This window comes from Mytilus galloprovincialis, chromosome 10 (genome assembly GCF_965363235.1).
Source record: "Mytilus galloprovincialis chromosome 10, xbMytGall1.hap1.1, whole genome shotgun sequence".
Classification (NCBI taxonomy): domain Eukaryota; kingdom Metazoa; phylum Mollusca; class Bivalvia; order Mytilida; family Mytilidae; genus Mytilus; species Mytilus galloprovincialis.
This window is the reverse complement of record NC_134847.1, coordinates 8289713-8317560: the sequence shown is the minus strand read 5'-3', so window position 1 is coordinate 8317560 and position 27848 is coordinate 8289713. Positions and strand designations below refer to the sequence as shown.

The window sequence follows — 27848 nt, the reverse complement described above, 5'->3', positions numbered from 1 at the left end:
ACAAGAAAATGCCTGACCAAGTAAGGAATATGACAGTTGGTATTCATTCGTTTGATGTGTTTGAGCTTTTGATTTTGTCATTTGATTAAGGACTTTCCGTTTTGAATTTACCTCTGAGTTCAGTATTTTTGTGATTTGATTTTTTGCAATGCACACATTACAGCGAGGCCATGCAAATCCATACACAGGAAAAATATCACAATCGGCAATAATACACAATCTATAATAATTATATGTCAGATACCTAGAAATTTAGATAAAAACTTTCTTTTTTATATTTTAAGTATTTGAAGGTGCTGAAATTTCTCTGCAAAAAAATAATGAAATGGCAGATACAATATTGGTAGCTTTAGCTGAGGAACTGTCAAACATTGGACATAATCTTCTGAGGTTAGTTGACTTAATTTTACATTGTATAAAAACATAAAGGTTATAAAAAGGTGTAAATAAAAAAAAAAAAACATTAATGTAAGAAAAACAGACAACACCATGGTCAATATAAAAAATAAAAAATATACAAATAACAGTCAACAAAAATGCTATCTGAATGCTTAATTACATGATCTGTACCAAAACTGAGGATGAATTAAGGTGCAAACTATCATAAAATTCAACTGTTTGCTTTGATATTCCTATTTCTGTTATGCATATTACAATTTTGAAGACATCAGCAACATTGTGGAGCAGACTCTGCTCAGAGGCGGATTTAGGGGGAGGCCCAGGGGGCCCAGGCCCCCCTTTTTGGGAAAAAATTTGGTTGCTTATATAGGGAATCACTGAAGCATGACTGGAGGGGCCCCCCTCTTAGGTCAGTCAGTGGGCTTCGTCTTAGGTCAGTCAGTGGGCCCCCACTTATGAAAAATCCTGGATCGGCCACTGCTGCTTACCTTTCTGAAGCACTTGAGATCAATCCATTTTTGTTTTGGTTTGGGGGGGGGGCATATTGCTCACTCTTTAGTTTCTAGGTTGTGTTTTGTATACTATTGTCAATCGTATGGTTTACAGTAATAGGCATTGCAATGTGATGGAGTGTTTTTGAAATAAAGCATATTGTATTGTATTGAATATTGCATGTACTATAAACAAAATTTCCTTGTAAGCTATGATTTTCAAGCATTTTTTTTACCCCTTTGAAAATATGAAAGGGTATTTATTGATGTAGATTCAGGATAATTTATAACCAAAATTTTGATCAGATAAATTAGTGTCATTAAATATAATTTGTTTGAAAAGTATTCCTATTTCCTTGAAAATACATATAACTGTGACCTTCTACTGTTGTCTGTTCTATGGTGGGGTTGTTGTGTCTTTGACACATTCCCCATTTCCATTCTCAATGTTATCAATTTGACATTGCTAAGCTGTTATTTTGTGAATTAACATACCTATCAGTCTGTCTTCTTACTTTACATTAATCAATCAATACACTTTGTGAGCACAACTAATTACAGTAATCATTTGATAGGTTTAGCTGAAAGGAAATGAGATCTTATAAATTTCATTATGAAATTTAATGTCGTACAATGATGTACATTAACAAATATAATTTTTGTCTGAAAAGTAAAGTGAGATATTTTCTAAATTATTCAAGGGAATTAGAGAATAAACTCTTTAAAATCTGTGACATTCTGTTAGAATGAAGTGTACAGTACCAATTTGTTCTAAAATATTTCCTGTTTTAATATCAAATCATAAATAAACTCATCATAGATACCAGGATTAAAGTTTTATTCGCCAGAGACATGTTTTATCTACAAAAGACTAATAAAAAAAGTTAAAAATAAAGTATGAGGTTGAAGATTATTGAGAATCCCCCCATAAAAGATGGACATGTTTATTAAGAGCCAATCTGCCAGAAAACCATGCAAAACTGTCCGAATGTCACTTTTGCAAAATGAGTTAATATCTGGCACTCTTTTAAAAGCATAAATTTATAAGTAAATAAGAGTGTATTTGTAGTTAAAAAAAGTAGACGTAACCAATTTAACACAATGAAGCAAGAATACACAATGTTAACAATGTCATACAATCTCGAACTTAAATGAATTATAAAAAAAATCTAAAAAAATGTTTTTCAAAGATAAATACCTGAACTGTCTTTCACCAGAGATGTCTTAATTTGCATGCGTTACTTATGCTTATATTTATACTTTAAGTATTAAAAGGTAATTATTCTTGGAAAATTCAACCATTTGCAATTAACTTTGTTTATGAAAGGAATTTGTTCTAAAATAGCTTACAGTTCTATCATTAGTATTCAAAAAGTAATAAAGTTGGGAAATTTCATCATTAGTCATTAGTTACTTTGTTTTGGAAAGACATGTAAATTCCAAATTCTTATACTATAAGCATTCAAAAGGAAATAATTCTAGGACAGTTTATAAGCATTAGTCAGTTTATACTTTGTTTTGGAAAGACATGTAAATTATAAGTTTATTCTAAAATATTTCCTGTTTTACATTAAAAAAAAAAAAGATGCACAATAATAGATAAATTGATTTATGATTAAAAAAAACCTAAAAATGTAAGACTAAGGGTTGTCTGAAAAATGACTATTACCATAACACACTTGGCCATGTTTAAAATGTATTTCAATCTTTACTTCATTTCTTTTAGTTTGAAAAAAAAGCTGGTTCTTAAATATTTCCTACTTTCATATATAAAAAACTAAAAATGGACATATGACTTACTGCTAGTAAATGTAGATAAATGTAAGGCTTTAGTAAACAGCCTAGCAGTATTGTACATGAACAAATATACTTTTTTTCTCAAATATTGTTTGCAATAAAAAAAAAAAAAAGGCATTACATGTCTGTAATCATAGATGAATATATGTGTATTCTGTTTACAAAACTAAGGATTTTCTCATTCCAGGAATAGATTACCTTAGCCGTACTTGGTACAACATTTTGGAATTTTTGGGTCCTCAATGCTCTTCATCTTTGTACTTGTTTGGCTTTTAAACTTTTTTGATCTGAGTGTCACTGATGAGTCTTATGTAGACGAAACGCGCGTCTGGCGTATTAAATTATAACCCTGGTACCTTTGATAACTATTTACATCACTGGGTTGATGCCACTGCTGGTAAACGTTTCGTCCCCGATAGTATAACCAGCCCAGTAGTCAGCACTTCGATGTTGACATGAATATCAAATATATGGTCAATTTTATAAACTTTCTGTTCACAAAATTTGAATTTTTTCGAAAAACTAATGATTTTCTCATCCCAGGAATAGATTGTTTGCAACAAAAAAGAATTAAATGTCTGTTATCATAGATGAATATATGTGTATTCTGTTTACAAAAATTTGAATTTTTCGAAAAACTAAGGATTTTCTCATCCCAGGAATAGATTACCTTAGTTGGCCGTATTTGGCACAACTTTTTTGAATTTTGGGTCCTCAATGCTCGTCATCTTTGTACTTGTTTGGCTTTGAAACTTTTTTGATTTGAGCGTCACTGATGAGTCTTATGTAGAAGAAACATGCGTCTGGCGTATCAAATTATTAACCTGGTACCTTTGATAACTATTTACCGATTCTTACAGTTGATAATTTTTCAAAGGTAATTATTCTAGGAAAATTAAGCATTAGGTTATTGGCAGTAACTGTCTTTAAAAAAAATAAATAAAGAAAACAGCTTCTAATAAAATAAATTTTCTGTTTTCATATCATGCCAAAAAAAATGTTTAATCAATAATACTAACAAGTTTTAAAATTCAACAGTTATTAAATTACCAGACTATTTACGATATAACATTTATTTTTATACGACCGCAAAAATTTTAATTTTTTGGTCGTATATTGCTATCACGTTGGCGTCGTCGTCGTCGTCGTCCGAATACTTTTAGTTTTCACACTCTAACTTTAGTAAAAGTGTATAGAAATCAATGAAATTTTAACACAAGGTTTATGACCACAAAAGGAAGGTTGGGATTGATTTTGGGAGTTTTGGTCCCAACATTTTAGGAATTAGGGGCCAAAAAGGGCCCAAATAAGCATTTTCTTGGTTTTCGCACTATAACTTTAGTTTAAGTGAATAGAAATCTATGAAATTTTGACACAAGGTTTATGACCACAAAAGGAAGGTTTGGATTGACTTTTGGAGTTGAGGTCACAACAGTTTATGAATTAGGGGCCAAAAAGGGGCCCAAATAAGCATTATTTTATTTAAACACAAGGTTTATGACCATAAAAGGAAGGTTGGGTTTGATTTTGGGAGTTTTGGTCCTAACAGTTTAGGAATAAGGGGCCCAAAGGGTCCAAAATTGAACTTTGTGTGATTTCATCAAAAATTGAATAATTGGGGTTCTTTGATATGCCGAATCTAACTATGTATGTAGATTCTTAATTTTTGGTCCCGTTTTCAAATTGGTCTACATTAAGGTCCAAAGGGTCCAAAATTCAACTTAGTTTGATTTTAACAAAAATTGAATCCTTGGGGTTCTTTGATATGCTGAATTTAAAAATGTACTTAGATTTTTAATTATTGGTTTAGTTTTCAAGTTGGTCCAAATGGGGGTCCAAAATTAAACTTTGTTTGATTTCATCAAAAATTGAATAAATGGGTTCTCTGATATGCCAAATCTAACTGTGTATGTAGATTCTTAATTTTTGGTCCAGTTTTCAAATTGGTCTACATTAAGGTCCAAAGGGTCCAAAATTAAACTAAGTTTGATTTAAAAAAAAAATTAAATTCTTGGGCTTATTTGATATGCTTTATCTAAATATGTACTTTGATTTTTGATTATGGGCCCAGTTTTCAAGTTGGTCCAAATCAGGATTCCATATCAAGTATTGTGCAATAGCAAGAAATTTTCAATTGCACAGTATTGTACAATAGCAAGAAATATCTAATTGCACAATATTGTGCAATAGTAATTAATTTTCAATTGGAGTTATCTTTCTTTGTATAGAATAGTAGCTGATAATATATGTTGGAAATTTGCCAGACATGACTATGATGTCATTTTCTATTTTTATTTGCCAATAACTTAATGTAAATAACTTCATTGGAAATTTGCCAATATAAAATGTTGCTGATGAAGCTTTTTTTCCTTATCTTATCTAAAATGTTTTTAGATAATGTATGTTGGACATTTGCCAGACATGACTATGATTTCATTTTCTATTTTTATTTGCCAATAACTTTATGTAAATAACTTCATTGGAAATTTTCCAATATAAAATGTTGCTGATGAAGTTTTTTTTATTGTTTTATAAAATAAACAATGTATATTCACTTTTACTACCAACCAATCTTTACCATTCAGTGATAACAAGCACTTTATTTTACATTTTAATATTTTATGATGTATTTAAAAGAGTAGTTATTGTTGCAAACTCCATTAGAAATTTGAATTGATATCAGTTTTGGAAAAAGGGAAACGGGGATGTAAAAAAAAAGGGGGGGGGGGTTAAATTTTTCTCATTTCAGATTTCATAAATAAAAAGAAAATTTCTTCAAACATTTTTTTGAGAGGATTAATATTCAACAGCATAGTGAATTGCTCTAAGGCAAAAAAAAACTTTTAAGTTCATTAGACCACATTCGTTCTGTGTCAGAAACCTATGCTGTGTCATGATCAACTATTTAATTTTAGATTTAAAAAGTTTGAAGAAGAAATCTTTAATTGATTTGTAAAATCTTGACATTTGTTTTGTGTAAAAAAAAAACATGTAATGTAAAAAATTTGATCACAATCCAAATTCAGAGCTGTATCACGCTTGAAAGTTTTGTCCATACTTGCCCCAACTGTTCAGGGTTCGACCTCTGCGGTCGTATAAAGCTGCGCCCTGCGGAGCACCTGGTTTTATTTTAAATTTCTTTAATTGATATGCCAATAAATGGGCTTTAGGACCAATAAACTTTTTTTTAAAGGCATCATTGTAAGGTATACCTGTTGGTCAGACACCTGACCTCATTTGTGATTTATTGGTCAACATATTTTAGCATTTCTTCAAGTCCTAAATTTGGTAAAATTATTAAATAAGCCAATTCCTCAATCATCTGTTTAATAAATATAGCGACCCTACTATAAAAAATCAAATATATATTTATTTCTTGCATTTTTTTATTTGCTTAATAATGCTTTACCACATGGATTGGCAAAAAGAGAGATTTATCATGGCTAGTACTAATTATTTGTTTTTGAACTTGAGACAAAGTAGCCATTTATGCTTCAAATTGCAGGTTTAACATAGAAAGCAATTTGGCTATGAATAAGTGGCTTTTTATGCCCACACATTAAGTGTTACCTTTGTTCATCCTATCTGTCACATTTGTCCATCCTCCTTATGTCCCCCAAATTGGTTTCTGTTCTCTTATTTTAGTTTGCATCAAACATGCAAATGTTATAAAACTGATACACAATGTTTTTAACCACTAAACATAGATGACATCACTTATACCATCCATGAGTTATTCCTCTTTATAAACATAATTCTTCATTTCAGTTCTCTGACTTTAGTTTGCCTCAACTAAATGTTATGAAACTAACTGCACAATGCATATGACCCCAAAATACAGATCAGGTTTGAAATTGGATGGCATCACTTTTACCTCTATGAGTTATGACCCTTTATGAATTTAAAAAAATGCTGAATCTGCTCAACCAAATGTTATGAAATTTATACACAATGCTTGTAATAACCAAACGGTCCAAACTGTGGCCTATAGACACATTCCCTATTTATTTCCTTAAAGGGAAACTTCGCAAAAAAATCAAAAATTGATATTATGTCCATTCTGTATAAAAAGGCTCAAATTTATAGATATTAAAGTTTTATTCCGCTAGATAAGAGATCAACATCGATTTTAAAATTTGAGTATCAATTTTCTACGCTCCGCCATCTTGTCATCTTCTACGATTATAATCACGATATGTCTATAAAACACAAAGGACCAAAACTACAGTAACCGATGTAGTCGTAATTGCGTGTCGATATCTTGTCAATCGTACGATTGTTTTATCTGACTAACTATAAACTTGATACGGAAAATGTTCTTATTTTTTTTTAAATGACCATTATTATATATCTGTTATTTTTAAACTGTTAATATTGGAATTAGTTAAAGAGTCACAGTTCAAATAATAAATAAGTGTTCCGTGAAAATTGTTTTCAAAAATCTAATTCGTTCATAATTCTTTAAAGTAATAAACTTTATTCAAATAAATTCGGATCTTTCCTCATCTGATCACCAGCATGGCTAAAGGTATTACTCCCAAAGGTATTGTGAGGGGTGTGAGGACTCAGGTGACACGTCCGGGTATTCAAGCGATTTCCTGTCGGGCTTGCAAGTTCATGCATCGTTTCACTTCTGTAGGTATTGATCAGTGTACACGGCAGACTTATAACTTTCCATTTTGAACTATCAGGTGTATAATACACATCCCTGTCTTGTGTGTCCGAAAGTGATATGATGCCAATAATTTAACTCGTACGCTTGTTTATAAATAACATTTCTGGTGTAAAGAATATTATTTATGAAAATATAAAAAATACCACAAAAAAAAAAAAGATTTGAAGAAATAAAAATCTATATACATATTTTTTCCGAGGGTTAATTTGGGAAAATGTAATTTGTCAATTATAGTAAAGGACAGACTGGTACATACCAAAAATATTGATTTAAAAAATGTACGCACTTGTCGATGTTGGCTTATACGCCTGGATAGAAAGTTACGGAACTATAGTGCAATTTAAAATATATACATGTATCAGACTATATTGTATACCAAAAGAAGAAGAAGAAGAAGAAGAGAACCAGTTTGATTTAAATACAGGTCGATATATATCTTGCTTTGGTTCATCGAAGTTATGAACATAGTAAAATCCCAGTTTTATGTATCAATTAGATTGTTCTCGAATAAAGGAAGAAATTCGTCATCATCACAATTGTTCCGACATTCATGTAAAATATATGCAACTGGACGCACACTAATAATCCCAAAGGGGTGTGAGTATTTTCTAGGAAAACTATTGAGTATTAAAGTTTCAAATCAATTTCGGGATTTATTTTCTTTCTTGCCGTGATATGATAGCAATTTAAAGAATAAACTGCTTGTTCGCTTTAGCGGTATCAGAGACATGTATTCTGGCGGTATTCTTGCCAGTTGAACAGCCTTATAAGTTACATTCAAAAATAGGGAAAGATGACATAAAATTCGCTGTCTTTTGTTTTTGAACATCGTTGGTCAAATAGATAGAGTATTATACGTTGTGAGACGAGGACTATTTCAACAAATACTATAAATACAAGTGGAAGTTTTCGTTTTTTGCAATTTGAGAGTAAATGATGTATCAAACGTTCAAGAATACGCATGTAAAATGTGTCACTGGATATTAAAAAAAAAATCAATCTCAAAACCTACTTCCGTATGGAACTTCCCCTTTCAGTGACCTGCAAATTTAACAGATGATACACTCTATAAGATTTGCATGTCCAACAACGACCCACTACTCTACATGTGTTACTGACAGCCTAAGATAGTAATTCTTCTGTTAGGTCAATTCTCTTTCGAACAATACCAGAAAACATGGAAAATAAGTTCTTTAAATTTTGACTCTGGAATTAACACCATTTTTTCGTGCGACAAACTTTATTTGTGGCGATGAGCAGACATGGACGGAAAACAATAAACAGATAGGTTTAATATTTGTTCATTCATTTAACATGTATAATATGAATACGATTGTTCTGAAAAAAACCTTATATAGTTAGTTTCAAGAACAACCGGGTTCAGACAAACTGTTATGAAATCGATGCTGTTACTTATGCATTCACCCAATTCAATATTACGATCAAAGAGAGTAAATTAGTGGCAACATAGACATTCCGTTAATAACGGCATAAGTATGCAGTTAGTACACGAACACCAATCTGTGTTTTAAAAACTAGCGATGGTTGCTAAGGATATCTTGATTTCGGGAACTTTCTGCAGCTTCCATTTTATGGAGCTCTTCTTCGGTATACCCTGGCTCTAGTGCGTACCCAATATGACCATACTCGTCAAAATCTGACTCTTTTGACTGACTGGAACCACTGTTATAGTACTATCATTCTCCGAACAAGATATTTTTATTTATGATTTTATGATAAATTTTTGGACCATATATAAACTGTTCTATAAAAACAAGCACGCAAAAATCATAAGATAGAAATATAAGTAATATGTGAGTAAAGTTAATTGAATCATTTAAGTTAATATCCTTTGGGCTCGAATGTAGTTAACTAATAAATGTGTTTTATAGGATAGCTCAAATCCTCATCCAAATAATATAATCTAGTATATGTAATAAAACCCTTCCTACTACACCGAGTTTTAATGCCAAGCGGTAGACATATTTTAGGTACCAATTAAGTAATTGAAAGAGTAATAGATAACAATAATTAATCATGAATGTGCAAAGATTTAAAAACAAAAGTATTTTTCTTTGTTCGTACATATTATACTCCGCTTCGGTAGATTTATCTACTTATCTTCAGATAGTTTCAGATATACATTAATACATGGCTTTCAAAAGTCTAAATGTAAGTGTTCTCGTACATTTTTTGCCTAATAAAGAAAATCAAAATGCTTTGGTAAAGCTATTTCTACTTCCCCCTTTTTAATGAGACATACATCAAGGACAAGAGGTGTATATCATTTCATTCTGACACATGAATTAAGTTTCCCGTCTTAACCGAAAATTGTTTAAATTTTATTACTTAGTAAATTAATTTATTTGAATTGAAATAAATGATACAGCAAATATAATTAAATAATTCCACGGCGATCTATTTTTATTTGTAACAAACTTGAAACGAATTAGTATTATAGATGTGTATATTGAATGCTCCCTTGTTTTATAATCCACTGATCCGAATAGACAGTCACACCTGGCAAGGTGTGCCCTAGAGGCGTGGTTAAATACCGAAGTGCAAATAACAATTTACCTTTCAACAAGCCATCTAAGAGTATTCAATTTGCCACAGAACCGTGAATACACACATCGTATAAATCTAGTCAAAGCAGAGATAGTAAAAGGTCAATAAGAGTACACCAACATATTGTCTTTACAGATTATTGTACTTTAATTTGTTCACCTCATATATCAGTCCGAAAATGCATTAATTAATAAATTTATAACTTTTTTGGTTGTCTACTAAAATAATTCGAATATATACGTTTAACATAGAAAATTTATCTCATGAATGTGTACAATTGCACGTCTGTGCGTCTTATCTTCTTATTATCGGATGTTTATTAGATAAACCATAAGTCATCGGCGCGCTTACGATTACGTTTAAATATCATTAAAAACCAAGACTTTTACTGATTGTATTTTAGATCCCGGCATGCAAAAACCAGGAGAAAACGTCACGACCTACAGGAAGTAGTTAAAAAAATTTCATTAATTGTTGAATTTCTCCTTTATTACTGGACATATAGCGATAAAACTTTGTGAATATATATATTTTGTCATAATGAACATATTTAAACCATAAGTAAAAAATCGCGAATTTTCCCTTTAAGGGATATGCCAGTAGGTGTACATACATTTAATTCCCTGCTTTGATCTTTTGATTTATCATTTTATAGAAAATTAATTCTGATTTCAGTTTATCCAGTAATGTTGAAATCTATGTTTTTCTCTGCTTACAGTTTATCCAGTAATGTTGAAGTCCATGTTTCTGTACTGTTGACCTATGTCAGAGTTCTATGTAAACTTTACACATCAGTGTACCAGTCTATGACATCATCCATACAGTCTGCTGTATTAATTTCTACAACATTTATTCTAATTACAGTTTATCCAGTAATGTTGAAGTCCATGTTTCTGTACTGTTGACCTGTGTCAGAGTTCTATGTAAACTTTACACATCAGTGTACCAGTCTATGACATCATCCATACAGTCAGCAGTAGCCAATGGTGTCACTCCTGTCTCACCAAAAACTATAAGGATATTCAAGGTTATTAAATTATTTATATCACTGAAATTATATCTAAAATTGTATAATAGAGACAAACAAATGTAATTTACTCTAAATTTAAAAAATTTTGCCCCGATTTGTTTATTTTGAAAATAGTGATTTTTTTCAAAATCAAAGAGTGACATTCTGAATTTTGATATCTTTTTGAATGGCTCATACCAAACATTATAAAAACTAATCTCACATTTTTGTTTTGTTGTTTAACAACTGTAGTATGTGGAAAAAAGGAACAAAAAAGCATGCAAAAATTTATGAATATACAGTGTATGTTAATGATAGAAATGAAGGGTCGTGAAGAATAAAACAGTGAAAGTCCATCAAGTTGACAGTCCTTGGGTTTTAAATTTTCAGCTTTGAGCGTTCCAGATGAAGGTAAATCCAGAAAAGCACTACAGACATGAAATTTAGTTTTGTTTTCATTCTTTACTGCAGAAGACATTTTGTGTGTCTGAAGCTTTTTCTTGATTAATTTTCAAACAGAATTATCAAATTTGAAAGCCAGGAGTGGCCATAAATATTAGGTGATCTATTTCATCAACATGAACCAACAATAAATTGCCAATTTATTCTTAGTTCAACTTTTTTTGGTCATCATTGCTACGTCACAAATAAAATTTTGGAATTAATTCAAATGTATATAAATGTTGTGTATTTATAAGTCATAAGAAACGAGTGACCGGTGAAAAATAATGTTCTTCCAATTCTTGAACCAATGCATACAAACATCATAAACTTAGTATTCTGTGCACAAATTTATCATTTTTTACGTGTAAATTTCGTATAATCGTAATTTTTTTTTCAATCGGTCAGTGTTGTTGTGAAAATATGGCAGGTAGTTAAAGTTCGTGTTTTGAAGCCGAAGTTTAACGATTGTCACCTGTTTGTCAACAATCGACAAAAAATCAACAAAAAAGCATGGAAATTGAGCAGGTGTTCAACATGTAAATTCAGAAAATAGTTTATTTTAATGACATCCATGCGTATTGTGATCACCGGATTTTTACGAGATGGGTCAAACTGAGGTCACTTTGCATACGGAAAATATGTCGGGGGAATTGCTTCCTTCTAGGAAGCAATTAAAATAAAGTAAACTTCTTCTAAATATGAATAAATAAAAGAATTTTCTTCAGAAAAAAGTATATGTACATAAGTTTTATAATGACAACTATCTATTGAGTTATAAAAAAACATATACATTATTTTTTTGATTTGAGGTTTCCTATGACTTTAACATGTTTAAATAAAAAATGTCAATTTTGATTTTTTTTCAATAATAAAATATTTCAGCCAGCAGAAAGTCTATGGCAGCTTCTTGAAGACTGGTTGAATTTATTACAAGTAGAATTTGACCAGAAAAGTCCAAAACAATCTACAGAAAATCTTGTTGAAAATGAAAATGGATCTCATTCAGCTGAAAAGCCAAAGACAATGAATACCACTTCTTCATCAAATGCATCTCCACAACAGCAAAAGGCAGCTAATCAGTACTCAGATGTGAACTGTAGTAAGGTTAAACTTCAAGTATCTGAGGGAATTTTAAAACATATGAGTTTAGAGGATCAGGATGTCATTGGTGCTACATTACCAAGGATCTGCGGAGTTGTTCAGGCATTTTATATCACATGTTCTTGTCATACCCAATCAGAGTAAGACATTTTATATCACATGTTCTTGTCATACCCAGTTAGAGTAAGACATTTTGTATTACATGTTCTTACTCAATCAAAGTCAAGAATATTATATCACATGTTCTTATCATATCCAATCAGAGTAAAAAAAAATATTTCAATTCATGACATTTACATATAAAATATTAAGTAAAAATATCAATATTTGTTAAAGTATCCATTTGACTTACTAAATCTTATTTAGACTGAAGACAGATGGTCTCCAGATAATAACTTTAGTATAAATTAATAGAAATCAATAAAATTTTAACACAATGTTTATAACCACATAAGGAAGGTTGGGATCGATTTTAAGGGGTTATGGTCCTATCGGTTTAGGAATTAGGGGTCAAAAGGGCCTAAAACATACATTTATCTAGTTTCAGGAGAATAAGTTGTGTATAAGTGTTTCAATTACTCTGAAATTGTACCACAATGTTCATATTTTTAAGTAGAAGGTTTGATTTATTTAAAGGGTTATAGGGCAAACAGTCTAGGAATTAAGGGCCAAAAAGGGGCCAAAAACAAGCTTTTTTGAAGCTTTGTGACAATAACTTATGATTGACTGTATGGATCTCTCTGGCATTGCACCACAAGGTTCCATATAATGAAGGGAAGGCTTGGTGTCAGTTTGGGGTTAATATTTAATTATTATTCCAAAACGGTCATATATTCCGGTCATTGGTATAATGTCCGGTAAAAGTCCGACTGGGCAAAGCATGAAAGTACGGTCATATACTTTTTAGTTTTCAAGGCTTTTTCAGTCATTTTAGCATAATTCACGATCTTTTTGATCCAACCTTTTGCCTTTAACATCAACACATTTCTGGTTAGAAAAGTGACATGATGATTAATTACTATCAACACAACCCCTTCCATACTTTTTAATTTTAATCAAGGCTAATGAGTAGTTGGACAGTTGAAATCTACCTGTTCAGGTGACAGGTGAACTATTTTCAGTACCGGACATCGTATAAATTGATCAGTCTATTCACAATTATTTTCTTACATTTCAGCGGTTTGTATCTATAAATTGATTTAGTCCAAAAGATTAAAATTATAAGAAATTAGTTTATCAACATGATTTGATGAAAAATTAAAAAAGGTTTTAAATGAAAAATCGTCAGAACTACGTTGTATGAACTCTGAACTAGAACACATGTGCGCATGTGCACAGGTGGGAAACTTAATTATGCATCCTACATTTCTTCAAAAATGCTAAAATTATCATTGATACCTGTATATTACGTTCATTTCAAGTATTTTGTTGAAATAATAATGTGGACAGAGTTTTTTCACTCAGTCGTGCTTTGTACCTTGCACGACTGAGTGAAGAAGCTCTGTCCACGTTATTATTACAGATTTTCCGTATCCGTTTATGGTCCATGTTTTACCATTGTCAAATCAACATCTGGTTAGAAAAAACGAAAGTAAAGTTTTTGACAATGTCATTTTGCACAAATAAAGAGTCTAAGGCAGATATGAGCACGCTGAAGTGCACACTTTGAATGATGCACAGACAATTTAACAGTTTTCATCCGAACATCAAATTCATATCAAAGTAAAGTTTAAAATCGTTATTCTAATGTAATGTCAATCATTGGAATGGCCATCTGATTACCATAATTGCCTTTTATGACTAATTCTAAGGGATTAAAATGGGGATCAGATATAAAATGTCCGGCTGGCTCAAATATTTTTTGGAAGCCCTATTAACTTAATAACCCTTAACATTTAGGAATAAGGGGCCAAAAAAGGGCAAAAAAGAAGCATTTTTCTAGTTTACAGACAATGACCTGTGTTTAAGTGTATGGATCTCTCTGAAATTATACTAAAAGGTTTCTTACTACAAAGGAAAGGCTGGAATTGAGTTTTGGGTTTCTTGCTCCAAGGGGAGGGGGTCTTCAAATTTATTTTAATGGTTTTTATTAGCTTATCATGCTTTTACAATGCTATACCCATGGTTAAATTGATTGTTTAGCTTTAAATTATGGAAAAAATTGCTCTTTCAAAATTTTCATTTTGGAGCCTCCATGGGGGAAATCCTTGCAAATAGTGACAGTTGGCAGATATGCATGCATGACATTTTGTAGTTTGTTTACTTCAAAATGCTATGAGTCATTTAATAATATTTAGTTTTTACTTTAATTTTAGGATTACATCACCAAGATTCATAGAGTTTGTTTGTAAACATAATAAGGTGCTCAAAGCTTTAGTTCAGAGGTAAACATATAGTTTATTTTACATTAATATACTTTTAACATAATGAGAATACTTCTTGCATGCATAAACATCTCATAAACATGTTTAACCCCGCCGCATTTTTGCGCCTGTCCCAAGTCATGATTAGGAGCCTCTGGCCTTTGTTAGTCTTGTATTATTTTTAATTTTAGTTTCTTGTGTACAATTTGGAGTTTAGTATGGGGCTCATTATCACTGAACTAGTATATATTTGTTAAGGGGCCAGATAAAGGATGCCTCCAGGTGCGGAAATTTCTCCCTACATTGAAGACCTGTTGGTGACCTTCTGCTGTTGTCTTTTTCATGGTCGGGGTTGTTGTGTCTTTGGCACATTCCCCATTTCCATTCTCAATTTTATGTACCTAAAGATGGTTGATCACATGCTATTGATTCAAGTAGTAAAATTAAGGAAAGATCAGGATATTTGTTCATTATTCATTTAAAGATAATCATCAGATGCCCTCGTTTGATACTGGATTTTTTTTATAATTAATGAAATATAGTAAAATGCCAGATACATGTGTAGCAAGGTCATAGTCAGATAGAGTAGAACCTCACTGTGATGAAATACTTTCAAAACATTTTCCTCCTTTACACTCATGGCTGACGATACAAGATACATTCTTGAAATGAAACAACATAAAATGTAATTGGGACCTTGTACGAATAGAACCTCAAAAAAGTCAAATAGTTTTGTTGGGTCCCTAAGACTTCACCATATTAATGTACTGTTGAATGTTCATAATTAATGTCTCAGTTGATATATTTTCAGAAATACCACTGTGATATTTGATCATTTCCACTTCCTATTGGAATGTCCAGAATTGATGTCCCAGTTTATACATATCATTAAATTACAGGTATGAATTAGTATATATTTATATGAGTACTGTAATTTCAGAAATAAAGGCATGCAGGTATTATTGCGATTTTGTCATTTTAAGCTAAAATGCAATGTTAATTTTTGCGATATGGAGAAAAATCTAGTTTAATTCATATATAAAAAATTCAAAATGCAAGTTAAAATTATTGCGATGATCACCCTGTCGCATTTCGCAATAATAAAAATATCGCAATATTTTATTAATTTACAGTATTAGAGATAACTAGTGAAATAGAGATGACTCCAGATACCATATCTCTATATTTATTATGTGTTATATGACAAACAAAAAGTATAAGTAATGCAGAAAACACATAATTGACAGCTCCTAATGATTCATAGTCCTTCTTAAACATTCTGCACATGCTGCAGGGACAGAATGATATATTAATAGTGGCACCATTATAATTGCGCTCAAGGAATTTTGTATATTTACCAGGAAAAATATATTTGACAATTTTATTTAAAAAAAGATGTGACCAAAGGGGTGTGTACACCATTTACCCCCCTCTTCATCCCTCACTGACATTTGTATAATTTTGTATTTCAAATACAAAAAGAAAAGAAGGAATATGTAGTTATTCAATTTGTTTTATACATGGAAAAAACTTTATACATTTTATCCTTTGTATTTTATTTCAAAATATAAAAAAGAAGATGTGGTATGATTGCCAATAAGACAACTCTCCACAAGGGACCAAATGACACAGAAATTAACAACAACAAGTCACTCTATGGCCTTCAACAATGAACAAAGCCCATAGTCAGATTTAAAAGTCACAAATGTAAAACAATTCAGAAAAGAAAACTAATGTGCTAATTAATGTATAAAAAGAAATATGAATAAAAAACAAATATATCACACAGCAACAAACAACAAATTTTATTTTAGCAGACAACAATTTCGTTTTTGTAAACTTCCAAATTATTTCACCTTTAGACTGTATTTGATGCAAAAAAGAAGAATTCATTTATTATATTTACATTTAGGATACAAGTTATATCAATTTTATTGTTGATTTTCTTATGAGTTGTTGAAGTGTTATATTGGGAAGAATATGCTGTAATGAAGAAGTTCATTGGAAAATGAGATATAATTTCGGAATGCCTCGGAAATGTTTCTTCTGCCAATCAACATGACAGATTATTGTGCAACATAAATAAAATAAATACTAGCCAAGTTCAAATTGCAATTTTAGAAAAAAAACTTAACATTAATTTGTGATCAAATGTTTTTAATATAATTATTTTAATAATTTTCCTCAGCCTTTTGTGAAAAGAAGAGAATGGTTTTACCAGAATATATCTGATGATGAAAATCCAAGTGAAGTATTACATATCCCAGCTACTGACGAGGACATTCTCATTATAAATAGAGGTAAGAACATATCCCAGCTACTGACCAGGACATTCTCATTATAAATAGAGGTAGTGTTTTGCTAAATGATTTATAAAAAGAAAGGGGAAATAATCTAATTTTTTTTAATTTTTACTCCCCCCCCCCTATGTCTTAATTAACTGAAAGTACAGCTAAATAATAAAGCAAAGACTGATTAATAAGTAGTGTTGGATAATCGGTTGAAATTACCAACCGATTATCTATTACAATCGTTTGACAGCAACCAACCGACTATCGGTTATAATCGCATCAGAATACTTTGCCCTTTTTTTAAATGAAATCATGCATTTTAGTCTCATTGGTCATGTCTAATGTGTATATTCCATTTCATTGCAGAGTTTTATATGTTAATATTTGATCTTCTGTTTCCTTTTCATATTTTATTTAGCAATTATAAAAATGAATTAATTAGAATCCAGATTCAGATTGAACATATTTTATCTCATAATTACAACATTAATTACCAAGAGTGACACTAACTTTTCTAAATTTCAATGGTGTAACTCACATTATAATTTCAATAACTTAGCAGTATAAACATTTGAATGTTTCACAGTAAGAAAAGATATATATAAAGTATTTTACTTTAAGAAATTTAAGATTAACAGAAAAAAATAAAACAATGCATTTGCATTGAAATATATACAGTAAACAAAGAGGATCCAGCCAATGTCTGTTAATTCGTGTAGAATGCTTTTTTTTCACTTTATGATCATCATTTTTCTGTCAATTGTGTCAAGCGAGCGTCTGAACTTATAATTGCAAAAATGCGGAATTATTACATAGTTGAACCGTATCAAATCTGTGATTCTAATGTATTTCAATGGCGGACAAATTTCAGAAAATTTACAAACATAAACGATGTTTGACAAGCAATTTGGGAAGGAATATGACGCTTTTGACGCTACTAATGGATAAAACATTAATAAAAGGCAATTTGCGACACGCTCTAATGAAGTAAAGAAATTATTTTGTCTAGAATCTGAAGGATTTCATGTACGCTCTCAAGTAACAAGTATCCGGTATTGAGAGAGTATTTCATACAAAGTTATTTATTTTAAAGATCAATCTGTATATATATAGTCAATACTTTTGTCACGTTTTAAAGGGGAAAAAATGGTTTTGTCTTTAATTATAGGATGTTTGACATTGTTATTGTCATCCACTGATATTTTTTGTTGCAATTTGTTTGACTGAGCAAATAAAATTCAAACCGCAAACGGACCGGAAGTTGATACGCAAAAAGTCCGGAAACTATAGCGACAATCGATTGAACAAAATTCCAATCGATTATCGACATCGTGAGGCCCAACCAACTGATTTCCGACTTATTCCGATCATCGGAACAACACTATTAATAAGACAAGCAAATTTTATTTTATTCAATTGATTGATCAAGATGACAGCAGTAGCATTGCATATTAAAGTAATTTTGTTATTATTATAAATTTTAGTACTCAAATTTTAATAATTTATTCAAATACACAAACCATAACTAGTTATTAGAAAAAAAATATTTAGGATTATTTTATGTTTATTTGTATTAAAAAAGATAATTGTGTAACGGTGGGATGTTCCTTACCGTTTGTTTTTTTTAATTATTTCATGACTAGAGAGTAACGTCTTTCATATGTCTCTTATACAACATATATTGAATGTTGGAATTGTGTACAAAACATAATGATTTCATGTTTACAAAACTGATTACCGTACCTATTAATTTTATGAACAGAAAGAATTTTTGACAGTAGCTGTGATAGGGTGCTTAAAGAAAATCCTGATAAATTGAAGAAAGGACTGGCGTTAAAGTTTGATGGTGAAGAGGGAATGGTATTTATATTATTTGGATTATTTGTAATCCATCTTTTGTACTTCTCTTTAAAATATTTTGTAGATATAAAATTTGTTTTTAAATAGTTTACGTCAGATAAGTAATATTGATTATTGTAACTTTAATTATATATTCTTGTTGTTAAATTCTAAATCTTTAAATGTCATAAATATATCAATATTTTCAAAAAAATAGGTCTGATGTGAGTTTATTCTTTTACATTAAAAAAATGAATAAATAACAACAAAATTTCTTACTCTGGTTTTTGTCTAAAGGTCAAAGGAATACCAAGGATACATATCATTTCCATTACCAGAAATACTCTTTTACTATTCTCTGAATTCGTATGTCATTTAAATGTTTTATAGGCTAATTGGATCCCGCCATCTGACACCAATTAAAAACCAAACACTAGATCAGAAAGTTAACAATTGGAAACAAGCATATTGGTTAGGATAAGAATTCATAACTTGCTCTCCAGTATTACCAATGTTATTTCAACTGATCGGGCGGAGCTTTTGTTTTAATTTGCATAAGGACAGTCTATTTGAAGATGTGTGTGACAAGGATGATTACCGTTATAATTATTTCTGATTTCTAATCACCTATCAGTGTCATCAAAGGAATTTACAAAACAATGACTGGCACTTTATTGATGAGTTTATCCTAAAACACCTATCTATAGATGGACTGTTTTATTGTGAGCGAATCCGTTAAACTCCGCCCAGTCAAGTGAAATAAATAGAGTAATACCATTTCTTGATAAAAAAATTTAAATGCAATGGCCATGAAATAAAAAACCAAATGGGATATCTTAATCATTAAACATTATTTTTACTTGATTAATTGTAGGGGCAGGGAGTAGTGAGAGAATGGTTTGATGTTTTATCTAAAGAAATCCTAAATCCAGATTATGCATTGTTTACCCAGTCAGCAGATGGTATGTAAAATATTTTAAGGCTTAAAGATAAATGGTTTAATTTTTTTTTAAGATAACCGTTTATGTTTTAAATGTCAAAATTACAGCACTCTTCTGATCTACCATCAACAAGAACACTCAAAAGGAAAAACTTGAAAGCTATGAATGTTCAAATACTTCAATTGCTACATGACCAAATAGACCTTAACAAATAGTTATGAGGAAAAATAAGGAGATGTGCTGTCATAGAGACAATAAACTTTGGATGATTTCAGAAATATTTAAAAATGTCAGATCTTTAAATTTAATGTTGCAAAAGAAGCACAAGAATTTCAAAGATGGAACCATTTTTTACACCAAAAACTACTGTCACCAAATTTAGATCTTGGTATAGAAATACATTTCCAAGGTCTTGTTGAGAGAGAAAAAATGAAACAAGTGCATACCTGAAAAAGAACACATATACAGGAGGGACTGGGAAAAAAGTTCTTAATACTCTATAATTATATTAATGGATGGTTCTTATAATGTATGCATTAATACATGACAACATATATTATGTATGTTGATATATATTTGAGATGTACTTTTTAGCACAAAATTACATTCTCATCCTATTATTGCGTGAATATCTTTTTAAGGAGTTCTTTTTTACCCTTTTATGAAAATATCTTGTTATAGGGAGTACATTCCAGCCAAACAGTAACTCAGCTATTAATCCAGACCACCTTAACTACTTTAGATTTGCAGGACAAATCTTAGGACTGTGTCTCTATCACAAGCAGTTAATCAATGTTTACTTTACCAGATCATTTTATAAACATATCCTCGGTAAGCTTGATTTACTATAAGTTAAAACTCATCAAAGGATTCAGACTTATAATTTTGAATGTGAGAAAATGCTTTAAAGTAAAAATTCAAAAAGGAAGTTTGTAAGACTGACAAACAAAAAATTCTGAAAAGTTTTTCAAAATATAGTTCAATTGGTTAATTTCATTACGGTAGTTTGAAAGACATAAAATTGAGAATGGAAATGGGGAATGTGCCAAAGAGACAACAACCCGACCATAGAAAAAAAAACAACAGCAGAAGGTCACCAACAGGTCTTCAATTTAGCGAGAAATTCCCGCACCCGGGTTTGCTTTTGAAAAAAGAGAGGCAAAAGATATGACAGTGATATTTTCACTGGTAAGTCAAAAACAAACTGACAATATTAATGTGATAGCTAACAACCAAAAAACAATGAAAAAACAAACTACATAAAACGCAACCTAGAAAACTAAAGATTGAGTTAAAAAAAGAAGGTGATCTCAGGTGCTCCAGAAGAGAAAAATGATTTTGTTCCATATGTGATACCCATCGTGTTACTCCTATAAAAGAAGTAGACACCTCAAGTGTTCAGGCTTTGCGCAAAGAAAGCATCACAAGTTAACATACTATCTTTTAGCACATTCTAATTAAATAAAACAACAAATTGAAACACTAGGATATCTGACTATTTTAGATAGTATATTATTATTCCCATAATAAACAGGAGTAAAAACAAATGTACAATTTGACCTTTAATTTGTAGGTATTCCAGTGAATTATACAGATGTGGCATCTATTGATCCTGACTACGCTAAAAATTTACAAGTATGTGTTTTATTCAAAATATTTCCCTTTAATCAATCAAGAATATGAAACAATTAACAGAAGAAAGATTTGATATCTCTTGAAAAACTTGCTATCATATACAGTAACTGATTACCTGGTTTCATGCCATTAATATAGCATTCAAGAAACCAGTGACAGTATGGACATTTTACTTTTTCTCTTGCAAAGCTAAACAAAGTTAACAAATGCATTGATGAATTCTGTTTTTAACATTTGTTTGTTTTACCCAAAAATGTCGATAAATAAAATATGATTTTTGTAAGGTAAATTTTGAATAGCTATCTGAGACATTCTATAGATATTCATACAAAAATTTATAGCTAATAGAAGAATTCAAAAAGAAAAAAATATTCAACGAGTGTCCAGAGAACCCATTAAATTCACGAATGCAAGTAGTGTACGGTATGAGGTAATTGTCAGTGTTGTTCTGTCACAAATTGAATATTTTTCGATATTTGAATCTATGATACGTTATTCTTTTGACTACATTGGCAAATTGCTTCTTTTCTGAAATTAGAGTAGAAAATCTAAGGAACTATATCTTTGTCTAAGCCTTCACAATTTATTTTTGTGGAGTGAAATAACCACGTTTATTTTACATGTGAAATTATCATGTATTTTTTTCACTGGGAAATCAAAGGGAAATCAAAGTAATTGATTGTAACCATTGTATTAATTTCTCATAACGGTTGTTGACTTTACATTACAGTGAATACTTGACCATGACATTGACAATTTAGGATTGGACCTAACATTCTCTGTTGAGACTGATGTGTTTGGTGTGATGCAGGAAGTAGAACTAAAACCTGGAGGAAGTAAGATAACTGTGACAGAGGAAAATAAGGTATGGTTGAGCTTGTAAGAGCTATGGAATTATATAAATGCATGGAGTGATTCACTGCATAGGTTACCTAATTCTAGATATAATTTTATTTGCAATGCTTGTGACTGCATCTTTGGTAAACAATTATTTTAAACACCTGATTTGCATGAAACTAATGATGAAGATATCACCTGGTAATTTACACTTGTATATCAATCTTCTAGTCTTTCAAAGACATTTATCATATTTGAAAATAAATGCTTACAGACAAAAGCACAAAGAAGTAGGTAGAGAGTTTTATGCAGAACATGATTGATGCAATTTCTATTTTCTGAGTACAATTTGTAACAGAAATTCAAATGATAAATAGGTTCTCAATTTAACATCATCAATACAGAATTATTATATTGTATTGCAGACAGAGTACGCTCAGCTAGTAACAGAATTAAGAATGACAAGAGCTATACAGCCACAGATAAATAGCTTTCTATCTGGTTTCCATCAGTACATTCCCCAATCACTTATACAAATGTTTGATGAATATGAACTGGTTAGTATCATTTATTACAGAAAAATTTAGAGACATACAAATTTTCAATTTTGAGGAAATATTTTATCTATTATGACTTTCAATTTGATTTAGAGAAGGAAAAAAACTAAGGGGGTACAAAACACTACAGGGAGATAACTCTGTAAAATCAGCTAAACGATTTAAACGCATTCTATATTAAGCTTGTCAATGATCAAAACTAGTGTTTTACAAACTGCTATATATCCAATGAAATTTTTCTGACAAAGTGTGTGGTTCAATTTTTTTTAAAATTTTTATATTTTTGTCAAATAGTCAAAGTAAATATTTTTCAAAATTTCATGAACGAGCCAAGTTAATTTTAGTCAAGGTATTTGGTAAATGTACCACCTTAAGGAGTTCAATATTAGTTACATTGAATTTTTTACCTTATATTTCTTTTTAAAGGAAGATAATTAGTCCAAACTATTAATAAATTTTACACATTTCAGGAAATAAATTCCCGTGACAGAGATACTCTTATATTTTGTATGTCACTGAAGAGATGTTCTTTATAATTTTTAATATTACTTAACAAAATTATATAAATGAGTTTTGTTTCTATGGCAACGGAATTCTAATTAAAACAAAACATGAGTTACTGTATTAATGTACTATTTTAGGAGTTAATGTTGTCAGGTATTCCAGAGATAGATATAAGTGACTGGGAGAATCATACAGAATATAATGGTTATGATAGACAGTCATCTGTTATCCAGGTTGGTGTGAAATAACTAAATAGGTGATCTTTGGAAAGTTAGCTTAAAAAATTTGAGTATTGCGCCCATATCAAAATAAAAAATATGGTAGTAAGATTAAATGTTTAAAATGTTGAATAAAATATTAAACAACTTAGCACCATTCATTCAAATACAGTTTTCAACACCACTTATTATATATTGTTCTAAAGTTTGCCAAGGAAATTCAGTTGATAAACATTTTATACTTACAACCTGGCCAATGTCTTTTTATACCAAGCAAAAATTTTAATTTTTCGTCGTATATTGTTATCACGTTGGCGCCGTCGTCCTGCGTCGTCTTGCGTCTTGCGTCGTTGTCGTCGTCCGAATACTTTTAGTTTTCGCACTCCAACTTTAGTAAAAGTGAATAGAAATCTATGAAATTTTAACACAAGGTTTATAACCACAAAAGGAAGGTTGGGATTGATTTTGGGAGTTTTGGTCGTATAAAGCTGCGCCCTGCGGAGCATCTGGTTATGGTTATGTGGTCAAATAAATGGAACAATGTCCTGATATTAAAAAAGACAATATCAAGGTTAACAAACAAGACATTGTTGTGATGTTAATGATATTGTTTTGTATACACCTTTTAGATATAAATAAAAAAAATTGTATAAATACTAATTTTTTGATAAATATTTCATACTTTTAGTGGTTTTGGGAAATTGTTGAAGATTTCAGTCAAGAGAACAGAGTTTTGCTACTTCAGTTCACCACTGGCAGGTAATGTAGACATAGAACTGCTTACACTTCATTAGAACTTTGGTGGATAATTGTACATCTTACTGGCAATCATACCGCATCTCCTTATTTTTATAAAGAAATGATAAAATTATTGGTTTTTTTTTAATACACAATCCTGAACAAAATAATTATTTGGTCACAGTTCAATATTTTTTTGATATTAAAATTAGTGAATTAAACATTCTATAACACATAAGTGATTATCATGATTTAATCAGATTATGGATACCAATAGTATCTACATGATTAATAGTTATTGACAAATGAAATGAATATCAATATATTAACCCAAAACTCATACAGAAATTTTGAATTTCACTTATAAATCTACAATATTTCCTATTTCCAGTTTAGGTTTTAGTCTAGGTTCCTTTTTAAGACAGTCGATGAAGAGGACAAGGGAATCTCAACGAAATGATTGTTAAAACAAATGTAGATACATATGTATGTGTTATGTAATTTGTATTTTGTTTATCACAAGCAATTCTTTGCATGCTTTAAGACAATAAGGATTATTATTGATTTTTATTTTCAAATACAGTTCTCGAGTACCGTTTGGAGGTTTTGCTAAGTTTGTTGGTGGAGGTGGTCCACAGCATTTTACCATAGCTATAGTTCCTTATAAAGAACACACTTTACCTACAGCTAGTACTTGGTAAGAATATTCACTCCTCTTTTGTGTAGACTTCTTCTTATTTATTTGTACAGGCCTAGGGTATCTTAAGTCAAGATTAATAATCTGTTTACTTATGGAGAAGGAATATTAAGGATATTTTAGATTTATTGAAAAAAAAAATTGTGGTACCATTATAACATGTGATAATCTGCGTAGAAAAATCAGCTTAGAGTAAATGAACATGTTGACTGACTGAATGTTTTTTTTATGTGAAGTGATAGCCACCAACCATAAACACAATCTACATATATAAGAACATGCGTTTTGTTGGCATTGCATTCATGCATTATAGCATCACATCCAACTAAAATAGCACAATAACTTGATGTAAAAGAATTTAGTAATGTTGCATGGTATCCTTCCGATAAATTCCTTTCACATACATTTATCTGATCATTTTAACTTTTATGATATAAGAACTACATTGCATAAGAATATTTTTTTATTGTTTTTATAGTATCAACATGCTGAAGATGCCAGAATATAAATCAAAGACAGAGTTACATAATAGACTGATGGTGGCTTTACAGTGTGGTAACCAAGGTTATGCTTTTGCATGAACAGGAAGTGCAATGAATTCTGGGATTGGCAATGATGACCAGAACTTTGATTGTTTAAGAGTTAGAACATGTAGAATGAATTATAGAATATGATGATCAATCAAAGAGAATATAGAAACTCAATGAAATAATCTATCCATTTATCAAAGAGTGGTAAATGTTTTTTTTCAGTAACCTTTCCATATCTCTTCTTTACTGTAGAATATATGTTAAAACAGACAGTGTAGGCTTTAACCAGAAACAAACAGGATCATCGGATTTTCTATGGCAAATGTATTGTAACTTCATATATTTTTTTAAATATGAGAACAGAAACTCTATTCAAAATTTTAAGTTAATATCTCTTTCCTCTGAAAGGCATGTAACTTCAATTTAAAATATACTTGAGAGATATAAAATCCTACCCTCATTAGTACAAGCCATGCATTTCACTGTATCATACTTAATCTACAATAAGAATTTTCAAATTTTTTAAAACTTAACAAAATAATTGTTAGTTTGTGATTAGTAGCCATACATTTTGACCAAATGTTGTTTAACCATTTTAAACATTTTTGCACAGAGTTCATTTAAAACTATTCAAGATGAGACCCATTGTGACACCAAACAAAAAAGCATGCCTCACATTGACCAGAGAACTCTGATGTTTCTGAATAGCCTATAGTTATTGAAAGTTTTGTTTTGAAAACCTCTGGAATTTTGAATTCTGAAACTACTTGGAATTTGACTTTTTTTCATATTATACAGAAAGGTTTTAATTGCTTGAGTTAGAAGGTCTGATGAACAAAAGTTTTACCATATTTTCTGTTTGAAATTGAGAAACAATTTTATGCTACAGAAAATATTGAGCCATCAACCCATTCAACAAGATATATTGAAAACTAAACCCTGTGACAATACAGGTTCAATAGAATACATTTTCTTTACAACATGAACATTTTGATTTTCTGCCAAATTACGATTCTGACCCTACTGACAATAGAAATATGTAAGTGGGAAATAAGTACATTCTCAGGATAATTTGTTTGTTTTAGGTGGTTTACCAAGAATCATTTGAAACATTAAATTGCTGACACAACCTAGAACACATGTTCATAGTATGGTCAACTGGAAATATTATATGACAAATTACAATTTTGATACTGATTTTACAGTACACTGAACTTAAACATAGAATAGTGCTAGCCATGTATGATGGCCTATATATGTTATTGTTTTATCCTATTTTTATGTTACAGAAGTTAACAAAATGTTCATCTTTTATTAACAAATGAATGTATATATTTAACAATTACTATAATATAGTATAGCAAAGGAAAATGATGAATATTGACATGTTGAAACAAGATGTTATTTCTATTTTTAGAAATCTACAGAATAACATTTATCCAAATATATTTATTTACCAAAAAGATAATAACATATTATTTAATTATTAGTAGTCCATTTGTTATTGAACTAATATTTTATTGTTATGTTTTAATTTTTGAATTAATATTTTGATATTTATTTGATTTTCCATGTTATTATTATTTTTTATGCAATAAGTTGCTGTGATATTTTTTTAATCATAAATGAAATGTTTCCCAATCTGGTTTTTTTCTGTAATGCTGTTTGTCTTCTATCCTTGTCTTTTTTAGCCATGGTGTTGTCAGTATATTTTCAACTTGTGAGTTTGAATGTCCTTTAGTATCTTTTCTCTGTTGATGATGTCCAAAGATTTTGATAAAAGTTGTTAGTTTAAACATATTTTATTGTCCAAAAAAACATTGACAATAGGATTGGACACAAGTTTTGCAACTTAGAATGTCTTCTCCATTACATACAAATAACACATATCCGAACAAATATGAAATACATAATAATAACATCATAAACAATATTAATATGGAGACATGAAATTAACAAGAATTTATACGACATGGTTCATCGATTCCTAAAAGTCGAGTTGACCGTAAATTTTTATGAAAGACCTACCTAATAGGTTGTTTTAATCTTTGAATAAATATTCACTCAAAAGGTAAGTTTTTATTGTATTTTGAACAATTAAATTAAAGTGTTGTTGTCAACTGATGGATAATAAAATCAAATTGATGATCCATGTCTTAGGAAATATGAACAATTTCATTCGAAGTCGACAAAAAGTAATAACATTGTTATTGG

General features: G+C 30.3%; 2 protein-coding genes across 2 annotated transcripts in view; both read left to right on the top strand.

The window, feature by feature from the left end:
- Positions 1-27153, top strand: part of LOC143049764 (E3 ubiquitin-protein ligase HACE1-like) — an 86842-nt gene extending 59689 nt beyond the window's left edge. The window contains exons 17-21 of the mRNA XM_076223483.1: positions 22816-22947; positions 23589-23684; positions 24358-24428; positions 24991-25104; positions 25583-27153. Of these exons, the coding sequence (XP_076079598.1) occupies positions 22816-22947; positions 23589-23684; positions 24358-24428; positions 24991-25104; positions 25583-25685 (516 nt within the window). The 3' untranslated portion in view covers positions 25686-27153. The remainder of the gene's footprint in view (positions 1-22815; positions 22948-23588; positions 23685-24357; positions 24429-24990; positions 25105-25582) is intronic.
- LOC143048770 (E3 ubiquitin-protein ligase HACE1-like) lies at positions 292-22436 on the top strand. Its single transcript, XM_076222643.1, has 10 exons — positions 292-390; positions 10649-10760; positions 12266-12624; positions 14800-14868; positions 15659-15746; positions 17036-17147; positions 18901-18998; positions 19852-19939; positions 20600-20749; positions 22315-22436. Exons 1-10 carry the CDS (start codon positions 326-328, stop codon positions 22434-22436), a joined length of 1263 nt encoding a protein of 420 aa, XP_076078758.1. The 5' UTR covers positions 292-325.
- Positions 27154-27848: the final 695 nt, after the last annotated feature.